The sequence below is a fragment of the Sphaeramia orbicularis genome, chromosome 1, assembly GCF_902148855.1.
Source record: "Sphaeramia orbicularis chromosome 1, fSphaOr1.1, whole genome shotgun sequence".
Lineage (NCBI taxonomy): Eukaryota > Metazoa > Chordata > Actinopteri > Kurtiformes > Apogonidae > Sphaeramia > Sphaeramia orbicularis.
In genome coordinates, this window is record NC_043957.1 from 15,793,080 (window position 1) to 15,812,820 (window position 19,741).

The 19,741-nt window shown below is 40.2% G+C and overlaps 1 protein-coding gene across 1 annotated transcript; it reads right to left on the bottom strand.

Moving 5' to 3' along the window:
- Positions 1–1,686: 1,686 nt before the first annotated feature.
- irf2bp2b (interferon regulatory factor 2 binding protein 2b) lies at positions 1,687–5,971 on the bottom strand. The gene is made up of 2 exons (XM_030158440.1): positions 5,013–5,971; positions 1,687–2,759 (listed from the first exon to the last, which is right to left on the bottom strand). The coding sequence occupies exons 1-2, from the start codon at positions 5,764–5,766 to the stop codon at positions 2,038–2,040; spliced, it is 1,476 nt and encodes a 491-aa protein (XP_030014300.1). The 5' UTR covers positions 5,767–5,971; the 3' UTR covers positions 1,687–2,037.
- Positions 5,972–19,741: the final 13,770 nt, after the last annotated feature.

Genomic DNA, 19,741 nt, shown 5'->3' on the forward strand with positions numbered 1-19,741 from the left:
GAATTCCACGGAGGATCACATGATCCGAGCAGGGCATTTACACCACCCTCTCCCTTGACGGGCCCCTTGCCACCACTGCCGCTGCTGAAAACGTGAAAACATCCCAGGTGGCGGAACCGGAGCCATGTGGACCGCCACCGATGTGATGAGGTCATGTCTGCCTCAACAGCACCAATTGACAACACCACAAACTCCATTTACTACACATGGATGTTTTCACACAAATACATACAGGACCTTTACAGACCAGAAGGACTTAATCTAAGACCTGAATCTGGTCTGAGCCAGATCAGAACGTGACCCACATTCAGTTGAAATATCAACAAATGATCTCAACATATAATGAACATTTACACATTTAAACACAAAAATGAAATTAATGCTTCTATTTTTAAGATGCATCAAAATCATGTCAGACACGTTTTTAACAATGATTGTTTAAATTCACCTTATTCAATATTTAAGATTTAGCACATTTAATCTGAGGAAGACAATTTATGTTAAAAAAACAAAAACTGTTTAAAATAGTAGTTTAATAGACTTAAATTTATACAAAATAATGAACAAAAATCAATACTGAACCAGACGAATAATCACAAAAATTAAAATCAAAAAAAGGAAAATGATTAAAATGAGTAAAAATCAAGAAAATAATGAACAAAAGGAACAAAAAATGAACAAAAGAGAAAAAAGCAACAAAATGAAGGAATTAAACAAAATGAACAAAAATGAATAAAATAATTAACAAAATTAGGAAAATAATGCACAAAATGAATAAAATAATGAACATAATGAAGAGATTCATCAAGTAAATTAATAAAATAATCAGAAAAATGTGGAAAACAATCATCAAATGAGCAAAAACTAAGAGGGGTTTATTTCTTGTGTCAGTCTGAGATATTTAATGTTTTGCTAATTATATGGAAGATTTTTAACTTAATAGTTTTGTATTTTGTGGAGTTGTCAATCTATTTTCTGCATGTTTCTTATAACAAGTCATCTTCAACTTCATCTCAGTTGAATTAACGCCACTGGTTAACGGAACTTATTCAGTCTTGGTTTGTTTCAAGGTCAGTTTGATGGTTTAACTTTATTAAAATTTCTCAGATGAATAACACTGTAATAGATTCAGTGAACCATTGAACTTGCTGCTAAAATGTCACATTAATAGAATTTTTTTCAATTAAATGTGACTGAGTTTTTTTTTAAGCAGAGTGAATACTGGCCTTTTACTGACCGACAGGAAGAGACATAGAGTTTCCAGAGTTTCAAAAGTGTCTGGATCACGCTCAGTTTAGACCGAGGCTAGAGGAATTTACCAGCAATTCTATTTTTAACCCCCACAGTCTGAGAGCAGCTCTGGCCTGAAGCCAAACACCAACCAAACTGAACCTAAACCAGAACCATGACCTGTTATCAGCAAGATGAGGCTGTGAAGCTCTGTCCAACCCAACAACAAACCAGGCCTCAGAGCCACTCGTCTCCACAGCAACGCCCACATGTCATTCACTCAGCAAAACATTTATGCAACACCCTCCCCCCTCTGCCACTGCTCTCCGCCCACCCTTCCCTGGAAGCCGGTTGGTTCCTGTTGGCAGGTATTGCATCACGGCTGATTCACCGTCAGGCCGTGACTGTCCTGGCAACGCGCCCAGAGTGGAAAATAAGCAAAGCAGACACTGGAGGGATTATTACAACGGCTCAAACTGTATTTGGCAAGTTTTAAACAAGTGCGTACATGTACAGCTAGAAGCATTTTTTCTGTGGTTTTTCTTTATTTTTTTCTGCCAAGTGCTCAGATTAGTCACATTCTGTCTGCAGAGCTAAAGTACACAGAGTAGACTGAGAAGAAGTGAAGTCATGAGTACATACCTTTATCTTCAAAAATATAGAAACGAAAACGACTGGAAAAGAAAAATCAAAAAATTATACAGCCATGTTTATGAAGAGTCCAATATGTACATGTCCATCTGTCGTTCTGCTGTATGTCCTTCTGCTGCTGCCGTAGTTGATTACAAAAGGAAAACCAGAACAGCTTCACGGGTCCCGCTCCTTTTTCACCTTAATGTCTCCTGCCAAGATGGTGGCTATTTCGCCCTGCATGAAGGCCCAGGGCACGTTGGATCCAACCAATGGGCAGCGCTCACCACTCGGGCAGTACACCTCACCAGTGGCGCCCTGCTGTTTGATACTTTCCCTCGAACACGGGAAGCAGAACTTATGGGACGGCACCGACGGGCACTGGACAAAGTGAGTGTCCTCCAGCCGTTCGTGGCACAGGGTACAGCATAGTGGGACACTGCCAGGTGCCACAGATGAGTCCGGAACACTCTGCGGTGGCACGAGAGGGTCCATAGACGACGGGTTCCCCTCCCTCTGGCCCAGCCTCCTCTGAGATGGTGACAGAGGGCTGCCGCTGTTCCGCCGCGCCCCCGCTGTGGTGGAGTGTACCTGGTTGGCATCCTTTGGCGAGCCCGTGCTGCCCGCATTATCAGTGGCGAGGATAAGCGCCGCCATAGGGGACTGGCCGTTCTGTGCCATAGCAGCCTCAGGGGGTGTGGTGCGAGAGTGGGGTGAGATAGTGGAGGGCGGGGCGGCAGCGGAGAAGCCAGGTAGAGCGGCAGGTGGGATCTTCAGGACCTCAGAGGGCGATGGGAGCCACGGCTGCCCCTCAGCACCATTCATCTTCGGAGCACTACCTTCACCATCTGGCTCTGGAGACGCCTTCCTCTTCATCGCTCGAGGGTGTTTCCCCCGGTCTGAGGAAGAGGAGCAGGAAGAAAGTCAGTAAACACACACACCAACACAGTCTTGAACAAACACTACGATGAACGAATCTTAAACAAAGACAGGAAGGAGAAACTTCAGCTCCTCACAGGGAAACCGAAGAAAACCATCATCAACCGCCAACATCACAACACTGGTTCCATTTTACCTGGAATGATTCTGCAATTCAACACACAAACAATCAATCTTGCGAGTCTGATTCACATGGTTTCACTGTCCATCTCCAAAACATGACCAAACACCTTGAACCTGATTCTACAAACAGTGGCATGAACTCACAGACAATCTGAGGTTTTCTGATTGAAAACAATGATATTAACCTCAACTCCATGATATTCTGTTCTGTAAAACTTTTACCAAACCCCTTCTACTGATGTTTAACCCTGTAGCATAGCATCAATGCTATCAACACAAAACATTAAAGAATTTGTTCTGATTTAAATGGACCTTAAATTAAACTTTGATTCTCAGTTTTCTGAGGCTACTTGAACCTTTCATTTGTGCAGCTCCAAAATAGTCATGTGATACACAACCCAGCATTTCTTACTCTGTATCCTGATTGGATGTTAGTGACTGATTGAAGATTCTACACTAAGACCAAATCTACCTCTGAGTTATTTCATTCTTGTTGTGTTGTTGTTTTCCTGTGATGTGTAACACTGGTGTAAAAGTCAGAGTCATCACCACATGCTGTAATGTTGACACATGACAAGCTCAGCATGTTCTGCTGGTGCCTGGTGCATTGTGGGAGTTTTACTGGGCCTTCAGTGTTGACTGAAGGTCGTAATCCGTGAGTCACCGAGGTGGAACTCACTGAGTCACATGAACACTTGAAACACAATCACAACACACTGGGCATCTTTACATCCAACATGGTTCATGGAACAGGGGCAAAAATGTCCAACTACAACCAGAGGAGGCATGACTTTAAGGTTATCGGCCTCGGTGTAGAGTTCATTTTGTGTCATTTAACCGTCTGATCTCCTGACAGCAGAGTTTAGCGTCTCATATGTCTATACACATCTTCTGTTCATGTCAAACTAAATGTTTTTACATGTTGAATAAAAACCAGACTGTGCTGATTTTCATTTTGATCCAGTTTCACCATTGTTAACACAGTAAAACGTCATCTTGTTTTATTTGGCTAAATCTTTAATATAGTTTTGGCCCCATTGTAGTTTTTACACTGCTTTTGTCACGTCTTTGTCGAGGTATAAAACCAATAAAAACTAGTTTAGTTTCCTCAACTTCAGGACCAAAAATCTACCTTTAAACCTTTAAAAGACAAATTATTAACATTTCCATCACATCAAATGTTCTGAATTATATGGAATCCGATTCAAACTCATGAATCATCATGATCTGTGGTTTATTTTGTCAAAAGTCCTACATGCAGGTAGTAAATCTGAAATATTTACATTTGGAGCCTTATTTTACTACTGCGTATCAAACCTTGATGATTTTACCTGTTTCTCTGTGTAATATTGTAATAAACTGTATGTTTGGCCAGTGTTCAATTGTGGTTTTAATTAAATGTGTTCAACAGAGTGATGTGTGTTTTCAGGACTAATCACTTCTACAATAACTGGAACATTTGAGCAGACGTTTCACTTAAAGTGTCCAACTTTATCATAAATGTTCAACAGATTCCAGCATCAACATCAGATCTTCTACAGTTAACGGAACATGATGATAAAGAAATTATTATTCGGACGCGAGTCCCAGTTCAGCAGAACCAGTGTTCAGTAATAGGAGTTAATATTCAGGAACAACAGAAGGAGAAACACAACTGCACTGGAGGATCATTATGGATCATGTTCTGAGTCTGAACTTGGGCCCAAACCAGTTTAAAGACTGATTCTAAGTTTTAATCCTCAGGGTTAAAGGTCAGAGTTTGTGTGTTTTCTAGGAAACACTCATGGCCATGTGAACTGAGACCGGCCCTGAAAGGGTTAAAATCAGGTCAACAGGTTTCTGGTTCTAACTGGACCGGTCTGGCGGTTCTTATTTTACCGGTGTCCATCAAATATCCACAAATCGGTTTATACACATCAGCACCGGGACCCGGTTGATCAGAGCCGCATAAGTCCCGCTTGGTTCTAGTAAAACCTGGTCCCATAGGTCAGGCGGTCCTGATGGGTCCTATACAGGGTCCAAAACCAGGATCCAGAGCTACGGGATCCGGTCCAGTCAGAGACAGGGTCCGGTCCAGTCCAGGGTCCTACCTGCTTTGGAGGCTCCGGGTTCGTATCCCATGACCCTCTGCATGGCCGCGTGCTCTTTCTTGAACCTGCTGTCGAACGTGTGCAGCGCCATCAGGTCCCGCACCGTCTTTCCTTTGCTCATCCAGTCCTTGTGTGTATCCGCCAGCTCCGACAGACTGTCCGGCCGGTGCTTGTCTTTCAGCTCCTCCGGCCTCTTGCCGTGCTCCCCAGGCCCCGGCGCGGCCAGGGCCACGGGGAGCCCCATCTGCGCAGGGCGGCCATTCAGCGAGTGTCCGCCGCCGTTCACCAGAGGCACCAGGTTGGGAGGAACCGCGCTAGTCCTACGGGGGTTTGGGCTCTGGCGGTTCAGCTCCGGGGGCTCGTCGGGTTTCGGGAACCCGTTGGGCACGGGGAGGCCATTCGCCTGCCTCCCGGCCTGGTACTCCGGCCCGAGCCGCGGAGGCCGCTCCGACAGCGGGTAGCGGTCCAGAGGCTGCGGCGGACGGCCGCCTGGGTCTCCGGCCGTGTGGTTGAGCTCCTTCCCAGGATGCTGGGGCTTCCCCGGGCCCGGAGAGCGGCCCTCCTGGAAGCCGTGCGCCCGCTTCAGCTGTCGCGCGGTCTCGATGACGAACTCGATCCGGTCCGCGCCCTCGTAGTTGACGCATCCGCGGCACACGGGTTCAGTGAAGTCCCAGATCATGGCCCACGGCATGCGGGGCAAGTCGCACAGATAGCACGACTGCCTTCTGGAGGCGGCCACCGCCGCAGAGGACATGCTGGAGGCCCGAGCTCAATCCGCAGGGTCCGAGGTTCCGTGAGTCGATCACAGGCGCCGGAAGCAAAGAATGATCCAGAAACGGGACCGAGTTCGGGATGTTCCGTCAGGATTCGGTGGTCTCGCTCATCCTCCTCTGTCCTTCACCGCGCGCCTCCGTCTGAGCTCGCGCTTACGACTCAGCTCGAGCTCTCAGCGTAGTTCGTGACGTCAGCGTCGACGCGCGGCTCGTGCTCCGGGTCTATTTACTGCTTGCTTCGAAGGTCCTCGGACGCATGCGCATACCCCTCCGTCCGTCTTCATCTGCAGACGGAGATCGTGTGACTGCATGAAGAGGACCACTCTGTGAAACTAATGGACACGGAAACTGAAAACTAAACCACATAAGATATGACGACTCAGACAGGCCGGAAGTATCTGATTACAGTATTAAAATAAAACAATACAAAATTAAAGGTAACTGAAAATCACTAAAATGAAAATATTTTACAGTAAATTTAAAACTAATTTAAAGAATTATATTTATAATCAAAAACTAATGTTACTCCAAATTAAAACAACCTGTGTAAATAAATAAATGACACTGTTTAAGATGGTTTCTTCTACTGAAATAATGAAAAATAAAAATTCAGAAATAGTATATTAAATATACTAAAACTAAACTAGTTTAAAAGTGTTTTGTTTGTCTCGTGCTCATCTTAAACATGCTCTAATTCTGACTTTGCATGTGTTAAACATCATGTTTTACAGGTTTCAATTGGATTGAATTGACCTGTATTCATACTATGAACACTGTGAGATGTGCCATGATACTTTACACTTGATTCTTAATGTAGTTTCATACTTTTACTAATTTTAAACCAATTAAATTACTTATTTTGACAATGATCCACTTTTTCTGATTATAGATTAAATAACTGTACAATGTATAATGCATAATAACACATATAGTCAATATTTGTCTTTCCTATGTTATATTTTGTGGGGGGGGGGGGGGGGAAATTGCAAGTTACTTACTTTATTTTATTTTATTTTTTTTTACCTAACATAAAGGTAAACTGCTGATGTTCTCATTGTTTCCAAATAGATGATGATAAACTGATCCATGAGATTAAACAACACATTTTACAATTAAATCCTAATATGGTTTTAACCACTGGGATTTAATGGCAACTAAATGTAAAATGAACTTCACATATACAGAATACATATTGATTTTCTGCTTGATATCTTCAGTGTTTCCATCTAATTATTAAGTTGAGGTTGAGCTTTTAAAGATACAATGATGTTATTTAAGAAATAAGATTTTTAGTTTAATTAGTTTAGATTTGTCTAATATTTCATATACTAATTTGTAAAACTAACAGAAACACATCATGATCAGATGTTTACCTTTAAGCACAACCTATAGTATTTCTTGTATTTATTCATAGAAACAGCATCATGATTTGCTGAAATTTGATTATTGTTCACAATACTGACATCTGAGTCTGATCATGGAGGAAAATGGGCAGCATATTGATCATTTTAATATATGCAATGTTTTGAACTAAAACACAAACTTTAACTAGTTTTTTTTACAAATACAACAACACTAAAAACCATAGGGTTTTTTTTGGCAGGTTTTATTTATTTTCAGATTTATTTAAACTTTATGTAACAAGGAAAGTTGATTAAGAACCAGTTCTCATTTCCAACGATGGTGTGGCCAAGAGGCAGCAGCATCAGGCAAATTAAAAACAAAAAAACACTGAAACAGCTCATTAAACCATTAAAAACACTTTCTGAATCTAAAATATGAACAGTCAAAGATTCAACCTGCAGCCATTTGTGACTGAACAACTGAACAGATACAGATTTTGATCTCATTTAGACACAAAATGTGCATTTTCGTTTTTGAGTCATTTTTCAGGAGTTTCCACAAATTGCAAATACATGTACGATGTAAAGTCTTGGAATAAAATGAACTCATTTGTCATCAGTGGATATCAGTGGTATTCAGTGTGGTTGAGAAGTTCAGGACTGAAATTGGAGGCAGAGTGAGCGCTCATCTTACTTCTCTCCTCTCTGCTCACAAGAAGCTGAAGAGCTTCTCCAAAACCCAAAACCCTAAGCAGAACTCCAGACGACACAGCTCAGCAAGTCTATGAAACACACACGTAACTTTGGAAAAACAGTCCAACATTCCTTTACTTTTCTGTTTTTGTTCATGTTGTTTTCATCTACTCTAGAGTCTGTCACTAAATAAAACCCATCTCTCTGTTTGACAATTTAAAGCTGCACTTTTCCCCGTAAACTCTGCAGAATGAAAGCGACAGGTGTTGACACCGTTGTTGCTCAGTAGTAAGTAATCTGCACGGCCCTTATTAAATCCCATTCTCAGTCACTCACAGTCTCAGATCCAGACTCATGACATCACTGAGCCAATGGCCAATCAAAGAATTCAGCCACTGTTACCAGGCAAAACATAAACCTCACCTCCTCCATTCAGTCTGAGCTAAGACAAAGCAGAAAAATAGGATCAGATCCAGGATTAAGGTTTACAGAGTGAATGAAATACTCGCAGTAAAACCATCATCAGACTCACGGAGGGGGATGTGAAATCAGAACCAAATATTAACCACATTTTACAAATCTAGACAAAAATATAAAAACTAAAGCTACATCTACCTCCGACTTGAGACCTGAACCTGATGTGAATAAAACCATCACCAAGAAATGTTCTATTTCTGTTGCAAAGTCATGCAGTAACTGTAAAATAAATTGTTAAACTGAATAATTCCGTTTGTTAACACCAGGGTTTGCAGACGGACTTGAACTATCACTTAAAGTTCACTAATGCTCCAGTTTTTAGTTTTTCTCCAACAAAATACATAAACCTCATTTGTCCAGATGAACAGAGACTAAAATTAGGATTCTAATCTGTGGGAACAGACATTTTCTGGACAATATGTTGATGGAAGTAAGAATAAAGTGGGTTACTGTAAGAATAATACAAATATTTTCTTTCGCTTCAGAGCTCTGTTAATCATCCCTCTGTGGTTCTTCAGGACAGTTTACTTTTAACATTCCCCTGAGAAACATTTCCTGTTGGTTTCCCAGTTTAATCCTACAGTGAAAATCATCAGAGGAGTTTAGGAGTTAATTTTACAAATTTATGGGAACTTTCTCCAAACTTTATCATTCCTGAAAATGTTCCGGATTTAACACCTTTCAGGAGCCATGAGTAAATGTTCCACACTTTATAGGTACTTTAAGGACATTTCCAGAGCCATTAACGCCTAGAACAGCCATCGGAACAGACCAGACCAGGCCGGATCTGAACAGACCAGACCTTAACAGAACCATCTCCTCTGGGCTTTTCACAACAACTAAACAGTTTTAAATTCATTTGACTACATCTGAAAGTCCTACTCTCCAAAACTTTCTGGATAATTTGAGACCACATGATTCTGATGGATGCCTAGATTCGGAGGTTCTAAAGTTGTAACGTTTAGGAACTTCTATTCTGAGCCGATGTCCACACAAAACCGCATTTTTTCCTGTCCAATCTTTTTCTTTGTTGTTTTTAAAAAAGTGCTCCGTAAACGTTGTTTCAGGAAATATCTGCGTCCACATGAAACTACTGAAGATGACTGAAAACGATGTAGTACAAATGCCAGGCCTGTATGTAGCGTTGTAATGCTCTCGTAAAAAACAGAGAAGAAGACGTGGAGCATGTGCATAAAGCTTACTTGGTTCTACCAGGTCTGATCCAATATTTCCTCCTGGTTGCCCCTCTCTGCGGTAGATCCAAGAGCATGTAGTGAATATTAATAGCTATGGTCGTTTGTTGCTCATTATAATGAAACTGTAGCCGAAGATTTTGATTCAATATTTCTAATAAGCTCAATAGCTGCTGTAGCACAAGCACTACTCTGTAGTCCACTGTTGTTGCTGTTGTTGTTGGGAAGTGACATCTTGCCTCTGGGGTGAAGGGTTAGAGAGGTGGAGCAATGACATTTTCCTTTTGGAAGAGTTGTGGTTTGGTCGTACAGATGAAGATGCGTAACTGGAGTTTTAAAATGTATCCACTCTAGGACCTGGTTTCAAAAAGTTGCTGTTTCAGTGACTGAAAACACCGGTTTCGTGTGGATGAAAAACCTAGCCGATACAAAACTTTTGCGGATACAACCAAAACCCTTTTCGTATGTACAGGGCCTATCTTTGTGTTATGTTGTGGCAATGTTATCGCAGCAAACTGTTTCCTATTGAGGGAACGTTTATTATGATATTCTCAGATCAGTTTGGGACTTTGTTTCATTATCCAAAACGAGGAACAAAACCTAAAATTTTTGTAGTTTAACCTTCAGAAACTGTTCCACACTTAATACACAACCTGAGAACCTTAAGAGAACATTTCAAAGAGACGCTGTAAAGGGTTCAGAAATGCTAATCTTCCAGGAAGAACAAATCCTTAACCTCTTAAACCCTGCTCCATCTATGTTACCATGGTAACGCTATGTGATGCTTGTACCAATATACACAGTCTATACATACATGTAGAAGAACATCAGCTAAAATCTCAACAAAACCAATTTTCAGAAAACAGAACACAAGCCATACAGCAAGCATTTAGGTGTGCAAATGTGTAAACCAGTCTAACAGTCTGAGACCAATGTATGTCACAAATAATTTAATAAAACAACAGAACCATGAGACAAACTTTTCAGCACTAAGCTAACACTAAGCAGATCCAACAGTACATGGATTATTTCTCTACCAATAAAACTCACTGAACAAGTCAACTTGAACTATGAAGAGATGATGATGAATGTTGTCTTTTCTTTGCTGTTTTTACATCAAAACTTACTTTTATATGAATGAAGCCTCTGCTATCAATGCTGATCCATTGGTCTGTGTTACATTGAAATGACTCCCACTGGAAACGAATGGACCAGGGAACAGGTTAAAGAACTTTGGACTGTGGTCTTGTAATGCAGTGATAACATTCTCAAAAACAGAAAGAAATGTTCCCCGAGGGACATACTGTAAATAGACCCTTTGAGGCTAATCCTCATTAAAGAATCTGAACATCATCAGAACATCTTAAAGGTTTCAGTCGATGTAATTGTTGGAGAACGTTCTTGGAACCAAATGTTTGGGAGAGTATTAGGAAGATACTTTAGTGTGAATCATTTAATGACTGTAACAGATGGTTGTGGCTTCGTGGCTTCAGTTATAGACGACAGATGAGGTCCAACTGAAGCTCCTGGACCCTCAGTGATCCATCAGAACCCATGTGAGATTACACCGCTGTCTGGATCAACGGTGACTCAGCAGCTTTGTCTCTTACTCAGACTGTATCATACACCTCCTCGCCGTCAGCTGATGGAAACACTCTGACAGGAAGAGTGAGGGCGTGACCTCGGCCAATGAGCATGAAGAACAGGAAGCAGCATTATAGAGGGTGTATTTTGATCATTTCACCTGGACAGATGGCATGTTCACCTGCAGAACCATGTCAAACATACGGCCCATGGCCGAATGCCAAAACGGCTGGCCAGAGGGTCCAATTTGGCTCACGAGATGAATTTGTGAAATGCAAAAATTACACTGAAGATGTTAACAATAACCCACCATCCAAAGACAGGCACTAATAGGTTAATTGGTTAATCTAAATTGCCCATAGGTGTGAATGTGAGAGTGATTGTTTGTCTCTATATGTCAGCCCTGCGATGAACTGGCGACTTGTCCAGGGTGTACCCCGCCTTCGCCCCTATGTAGCTAGGATAGGCTCCAAGCGACCCCCGTGACCCTAGTGAGGATAAAGCGGGTTCAGAAAATGAATGAATGAATGTTAACAATCAAAGGTGTTAAAATCATTTTAGTTCAGGTGCCTCATACAGACCATGATCTAAAGTGGATCAGATTAGTAAAATAATGACATAATCTATAAATAATATCAACTCCAAACTTTTCTCTTTGTTTTTGTATAAAAGTAGTAAAATTACTTGAAATGTTTACATTTACAAACTATCTTTTCACAAAATATGTGAAAAACACAAACAATTTAAGCCGCAATGTGGGATTTCGCATCATGTGATGCACAATAATGAATTTTTTGGGATTTTCTCTGCTTTTATCCCAAGTAATAATGTATTTGGGTCTGGAAATTGATTAAAAAAATCAGTTAAAATGTTAAGTGTAAAATGGTTATTGCTGGAGTGAATAACCGTTAAAAAGCACTGCTAAAAATAAGTTTTTGTAAAAAAAGTCTTTAATTGACCGGCCCAGTAGGAGGGGCTTAGTGTTTAAAAGACGGAGGTCTTGGTCTTGGAGGCCTTGGAGGTCAGTGTTGGCTGGGTTGCAGAGCTGGCAACTGTGCCTGTTGATTATTCAACTTCTGCCAAGTGAGTTATTGAAGAACTCTACTCTAATGTGTTTTTTCTCCTGTTTTGTAAATTTGTAAACAGTTTTTTTTTTTTTTTTTTTTTTTCATTTTTGACTACACTTTGTATATATATTGCACTGCACTTTTGGGAGGCTGACAGCAAATAAATTACCACCTTTTTTTTGCACCTTCAGCTACACCTGTGGTGTTATTTTTGAGCAGTTTGGGAAAAAAAAAAACGCAACAATAAGATAAGATAAGATGAGATGAGATGAGATAAGATAAGAAACTTTAAATGTACAGCAGCACAATACAATAAACATCAAGTCCAATTGAAAAATAAAAAGAAGATAAAAAATATATTTAAAAAATTGTTAAAGTGGTTGAATGACATGAATAGTAATAACAGTAAAAAAAAAAAAAAAAAAAAAAAAGGAAAAGTAATGAGTATGCAGTGGGTAATATTGACAAGTGTGCCAGTGATTTGAGATATGAACAATCAGTAATAAATATCTAAAGAAAAATAAGTGTAATATTAACAATATTCTGCTTGTTACTAAGTGTTTGGTGTATTTGTAGATCCACTGTAATCTGTGAGTTTTAAGGAACATATGTAGATAATAAACTGAAACATAATCAACATCAAAATTGCACTTAATTTGTTTTTAATAAATGTAATGTTTTGCATGTAATTCACATTTATAAAGACAGTTTGTCAATATAAACCTTTTCATCATGTAACATAACTTTTTCTCACTTCAAAACATAGAGAAATTTGGAATTGTCATTATTCATATATGTTATTTTACTGGTCTGATCCATTTGAGATCATATTGGTCTGTATGTGGAACCTGAACTAAAATGAGTTTGAAATCCTTGGTTTAAGGTGATTTCATTCTTGAACCAAATGTGCAGACGTGGAATCAACAAAACCAAAGCGCTGGAGTTAAAATGATGTGATTTGATGAAATGAATCCGTGTGGATAATGACAACAGAATGTAGAAGTCTTCACAGTCATGGACACAAAACTGATTCTTTATATAAATATGATTTATTTGCCAATAAGAATGTTGAAAACTTGTTCTAAAAAACACGTTAAAACATGGTTAAGTCTGAGTCAGTCCAGTGTAAGAGAAGTCATGGCCTTAAAAATAGACACTTCATGAATGCATGGCTTAGTCAGCACTTTACATTTTTACCGCTGTGGTGTGACATTACCTTATTTGCACTATCTGTTTCATTGTTACTGTTGTGTATGTGATGTTATATTGTTTTTATATATGTGATAATGGTTTTATGTGTGGTTTTATGTCTGTAGACTAGAGATGGGAATTAGCAACTGCGTTAAATCCTCCAAATGTACGGCAATTCTGTATTGTTTGTTCGTTAATATGCACTGTCCCATTCAAATAAACAAATAAAGAAAATTAAATGAAATTCTCAAAGTGGTCTTCATTTGACTTCAGAAATACATGGCAAAAAATCTAAAAGAACTGAATCAGCAAAGGTTGCAAAGATAAAAACTGTCATTGCCAAAAGTTCAGGGAACCACAGGGGAATTTCACGCATGACCTGGAAACGGTTTAAAACTGTAGAGTTTGAGTACCGCTGAGATGATGTCAAAGTGTCACTGCTGTGTGCCCCAGTGTACATCAAATAAACAAAGGCAACTATATTTAAGTTTTCATGGTTTTCCTTCAGATTTAGTTGAGAAGAAGAAATGGGTCATCACAATTCATCGAGATGAGGGGCTGAACTTTAGAATCCAATTAGGAAGTACGTTGGTGTGTAACAGGTGTCCTGAACACTGCCATTTCTGGGAAGAGGATTACCAGGGAAACGTGAGTGATATTTTGAAGGGAATCAAGAGGTTAAAAGGGAGGAAAACACCAGAGTGGTGCACCGGGTCAGGTACCTCACAAAAACATGCAGGGTCAGGTTGTGGTGCTCAACTATGTGAGTACGGGCGGGTGCAGGTTTGGAAAAGTGAACCCGTGCAGGACTCTGGTGGCCTTTGTTTATTCAATGTACACTGGGGCACACAGCAGTCACACTTTGATGTCACCACAGCCACTGTTGAGAAGTAAACCGGAAGAAGCGGTACTCAAACTCAATACTTTCAAACTGTTTCCAGGTCATGTGTGAAATTCCCCTACTATAGAGCAGTGTTTCCCAACCTTATTGAGCCATGGCACATATTTTACATTAGAAAAATCACAAGGCACACCACCCAACAAAAATGTCACAAAAAGTACATGTATTGAAATATAATTTTTAAAAACTTTTTTTTTTGGGGGGGGCATCAGAGGTGCACAGGTGACATTGTCGTGGGGCGTTTGGAACAAGAAAGCTGAGAGGGGTGCGTCAGCAACCCCTCGAACAGACCCCCGGATTGAGATCCGTTGTGTAATAGTATGGGAAGCATATCTCCCCTGCCCAAACCCGATATCCAGGGTTCGTGGGTAACTTGCTAATCCATGCATCACTAGTGAGGGGGGCTTTATCAACAGAACGCATCGCATCAGGGCCAGTTCCCTTTCACTTTTATTTTGCAAAGGGAAACGGGACTGTTGTTGTAGAGTGGATCATCGGTGCGTGCTGTCGTATGTATCTATATCATGCCGCTCGCTTAGAGGACCAATCAGGTGAAATTGGATAATTTTCCACAGCACACCAGATGACTTCTCACAGCACACTTAAGTGCCACGGCACATTGGTTGGGAAACACTGCTACAGAGTAATTTTAATATGACAACACGCTTCCTCAGACGCACACATTCACTTCTTTTAGGACACAATTTTGTAAACTAGCCGTCCCTGTGTCCTACATTCACAAATGAGTGTGATTGAAAGAACCACAAAAAAACAGGTATATATAGGTGGAGTTGGTCCTCAAGCACCTTCACTGTAACTAATGTGCTAATACTAATGCTAATGCTAATGCTAGGTACTTTGTGTGCATTACTGACCAAATTTCACCACAGGAAAAATAAACCAAGATATTCTTTAACCTTCAAATTAACAAAAAAAACAAAAACAAAAAAAAACACACCCAGAGAGCTTTTACACCCAATCCAGAAACATAGTGGATGGAATCAGACATACAGGAGATGCCAAAGATGTTTAATTCAATAAACAAAAGCAGAAAAACTCACATTTGTTGATCTAAAATTAGACATCGATGCTTTGATCATGAATTGAGGAAACAGATAATTTTAATGTTTTATTGTATTACATTTCAACGCCATTAGTTTTAAGAGTACAATTTTATTGTTTCACAAATGAACATTTGCATTGAAGTATATGATATTGAACCACACAACAGCAGTTCTGTGTATGTAGACTTGCAGATGCTTGTCTCCTCGGCATCACATGGATTGTGTTCATCCACATTTCTTGTGATTTAATGCATTTAAAGCATTCACTAATTGAAACTTTCCATTAGACCAAAGAATAGAGGCTTTGTTGGTTTATAATGAAAGTTAAAACACAGTATTCTTTAATGTGCAGCACAGTTATATAAAAAAAAGTGCACATAGAAGTAAGCATATACATATAGAACAAAGCTAAAACCCTAAAAAACGTAACAACCCCCCCCACATAAAACTCACTCATGAACCTTGTTGTAGTATGAGTATGAAGTGCTGCTACATGTATGTCATGAAGGTCTGAGGTCAATCAGGTTTCCATGGCGGCTACTTCACACTCTGCAGATTACCCATAAATCCCCTCCATCAGCTGACTGATCATCCGTTGCCGCCTCCCACAGTGAGCAGAGGAGGGGAAATCCTCCGTGTGATTTCACTTCCCAAATGGAAACACAAACACGAGGTGACAGCACAGAAAACATTTCCCACAATCCATCACTTGGCGCCCAGATGCAAACATAGAAAGTGACTTTGTGAAAGCGATTTGAGAACAGAACGAATTGGGAATGTTTCAGATCTTTGGGAACATAACATAGAGAATACAGATGAAATAAAACCACTGAGCACAAAAAGAAATGAAATGATAAATCTCCAAAACTGTAAAATCTGTTTAGTTTTCACAAAGTTTTAATATCTTCAAAATGGTTTTGTTTCATTAAATTACTCTAAAATAAACGACAGTTCCATGACAGGTTCTATGTAAATGAATTTAAAGATAATTACTTCCAATGTACGTGTGTTTTATACAACGTCATTATTTATGGTCAATAAAAGCCATTTACATGAAATTACACCAGAAAACAAAACAGCATATTTTATGAATCATTAGAGATCAGATTTGTGGAGTTGATGTTCTCATGGTTTAATTAAGCATCAACTGGTTAAAAACTGAAAATAACTTAATACATTACTTTCGCACATTGTTTTTGGAGGACTTATAGAATCTAAAACTTGACTGACTGATGATTTTAATCCATTTTGGGTGAATATTTGGGGAATAACAGTAAATATGTCGGTGCAGTGTAGCCAAATAATTAAACCTGCAGAAATTCAATTTCATGGTGGTGTCATTGCTCTGGTTTTTGATACATTCAGTCATATTTATAAAAAATTTCAAGATGATGATGATGATGATCAGAAGTCAACAAATAGAAATAGTCAACAAATTAATTGAGTTTTTAATTGATACTAACAATTACATAACACTTATTAATATACCACTTTAATGGAAGCACATAAAGACACCAGTTGTCCTGTTTAAAAAGCATCTATATTATAAAAGCCAAGTGACATCTGTGTGTGTGTGTGTGTGTGTGTGTATCAGCTTTATAACTGAAGAACTGGACAGATCTAGCCTGTGCCTTTTGGAGTACTTATGTATTTTGGGTCAAGGATCAGAGACACGAAAACTGCATATTGATACGACCAATACTTTTGGAGTTATTTGTTTTTAAAATTACAATGGGTTTACAGGCGGCCTGCAGATGAGTCCATTCACAGCCGCAAATGGGGGGGCGAGGTTTGGATCTGGATCAACAGAAACACTGGGACAAACGGGAGAACCGGCTGTGATCATTACTCAGCCCATTTCTACTCTGACCTGGCCGTTAACAGACCTGGCCCGTTAATGTCCCCCTCCGGACCCCCCTTCCCACCGTAACATGGTAACAGACCTTTCTGCAACGACTCTGATCAGACAGACCTGACTTCAGCTGATCTGAATCTGGACACCACACACACTAACGAGTTTGCTGTGGCCCAGTTCCACTCCACTGGTCCCTGGTCACACCCGGCCCGTTAACCCCCACCCCACCCCCCCACCGCCCCACCCCTTGGAACATGTTGACATGTTGACACACCGTTCTGCAGACTCTGCTCAGACAAACTGGAGTTCGGATCCACACACAGGACCAGGAGTGAGTCACAATAAATTGTCATGTTCAGTCCTGTGTAAAAGTCTCCACGTCCATGTCAATACGAAACTAAATGAGGGCCATTCTATTTCTTCCTAATCTGTGTGTTACATCAGTAACGTTAGTCAAGTCATCAAGTAATGTGAATGTGATGAAGTCATACAGTAACATTACTATAAAGCCCTTTCAAATAAATATTTAACATCACTATGAATGCATTCTTTTCTGTTTCTTGGGATTTCAATACATAACAAAATGAAGACCATTCTGTTTCTTCCTAATCTGTGTGTTACACCACTATACTTATACAAAATTTGCATAACTTGGGACCAACTTCTACAAAAACCCTGCTCCCCATTTTGTCAACTCTACTGCTTCTAGACCCCGTGGATTCCCAATGCACTAGTCTATATTGTCAAAGCCAAGTTACCTCTGTGTGCGTGCGTGAGTGTGTATCAGCTTTATCACTGAAAAACTGAACAGATCACCTTTGCCTTTTGGAGCACTTCTGTATTTTGGGTCAAGGATCAGACAGGCCAAAACAGCTTAATGATTTGACCAATACTTTTTGTATAATACTGTAATACTCTAATTAGTTGTTTTTAAAATTACAATGGGCAATATGCAATAGTTTGTAATTTAAGCATCCATAAAGAAAAAAGAGGAGTACTTAGAACTGCACCCTGTGGAACACCAGATGAACAGTTACTGCTTGTTTACGTGAGATACATCGTGCAGAGGATGAGCTGCCAACGTCTAATTTATACGCTCAAATGAGAGGAAGATCAGTGGGTTAAATAAAGGGTAAAGTGTCTGTCTCTGAGCACATAAGCTGGTCTCAGGACCTGCAGGCGGTCCGAGTTGTGCCTGGTCAGCGCCTCTTTAAATAGCCTCCCTGTGGACCTCAGATCAGGGATTTGCAGACTTGGCTCGGCGGCCGCGGGGGTCGACCCAGTCAGTTTATTCAGCTTAGCAGTTTCACATGAGGGAGGAAGTCTGCTCGATGGGAAACCAGGCGGAGCTGGAGGTCAAACCAGGGCTGTGGAGTCCAGCATTCATTACTGTTTACAGTCACAGAGGGAGGAAGGAGGTAGACCAGATCCTCCTCAGACTGAAAACATCTACTCTGAAAACATGGTCGAACATTGGTTCAGGTTTTAACACATTATCCAACCTGGAGTTTCCCATTCTGATCAATCAAGGTTTTTCATACTAAACATTTTTTCACAGTGACTAAGCCAAATAAAAACTCAGCACTGAGGCCTGGACTGGAGTTTACTATTATCTGTGGTCATGTTAAGTGTACAGTCCTGGTGAAAGTACAAATCCTGATTCAACAGGTACATTTCTAGTGGCTGTTTCTGTTAAAGCGACTGAACCTCACATCATCCATATTGGTGTTACTTCTCCTGGATCGCTCTCATTAAACTGTTGTCTGTTTTGTCTTTTACATATTTATTATTCACTGCCGTCTGTGTTTCATTGAATCTTTTCTATGTGTTATTTTTCTATCCACGTAGGCTGAAATTAGTCGATATGGCCCCAGTTTATACGACTATTAAAAATGTGATCTGTATATGAATAAGTTGATCTGATCTCGTCTTTTAACATTTTCTCCTTCTGCTCATTGAGGTCAGATGTTTTTTAGTGGATGGGAATCGTAGTATGATATAGAATCATAACTTAGTGATAATAAAAGCTCATTTTAATGTTAGTTGTTTAATGTTTAACTCAGGTTTTTCATTAAAAATCTGTCTGGTCAAATTGATCTTGATCTCCTGCTTGTGTTGTTATTATCTTTGGCTTCCTTACAAGCCACATTTAGATGTTTTACCTCCAGCTGATGTTGATGTTGGTCTGTTTTGGCCCCTTTCTGTTCACAACATCCAGCTATGAAGCAAAAGGTACAAAGCTCAGGCTGCCCTGGGCTCAGGCTCACACTCATTCCGGCTGCGTTCGGCTTTGCTCGTTCTTGTACCTGACGTGAGTTTACGTGAGTTGTGCTTGCAAGGTTCACCAACTGCCACTAAAAATCGAAGAAGAAGAAGATTCACCTGGGCAAAGAAAGATGGCTGCAAATGACGAGACGGGTCAGACGTTTGGGGCTGCCTGAGCCCAGGCACACAAACCCTGGTTTTACAGACAAATCCCGCTGCGCATTTGTGGATCTCTCACAGCAAAAGTGTAGCAAAATTCACGTGTGTAAAGAGAGCCGATCGAGAAGCCGCTTGACTTGTAACCAATGATTTGTCTGTATTTC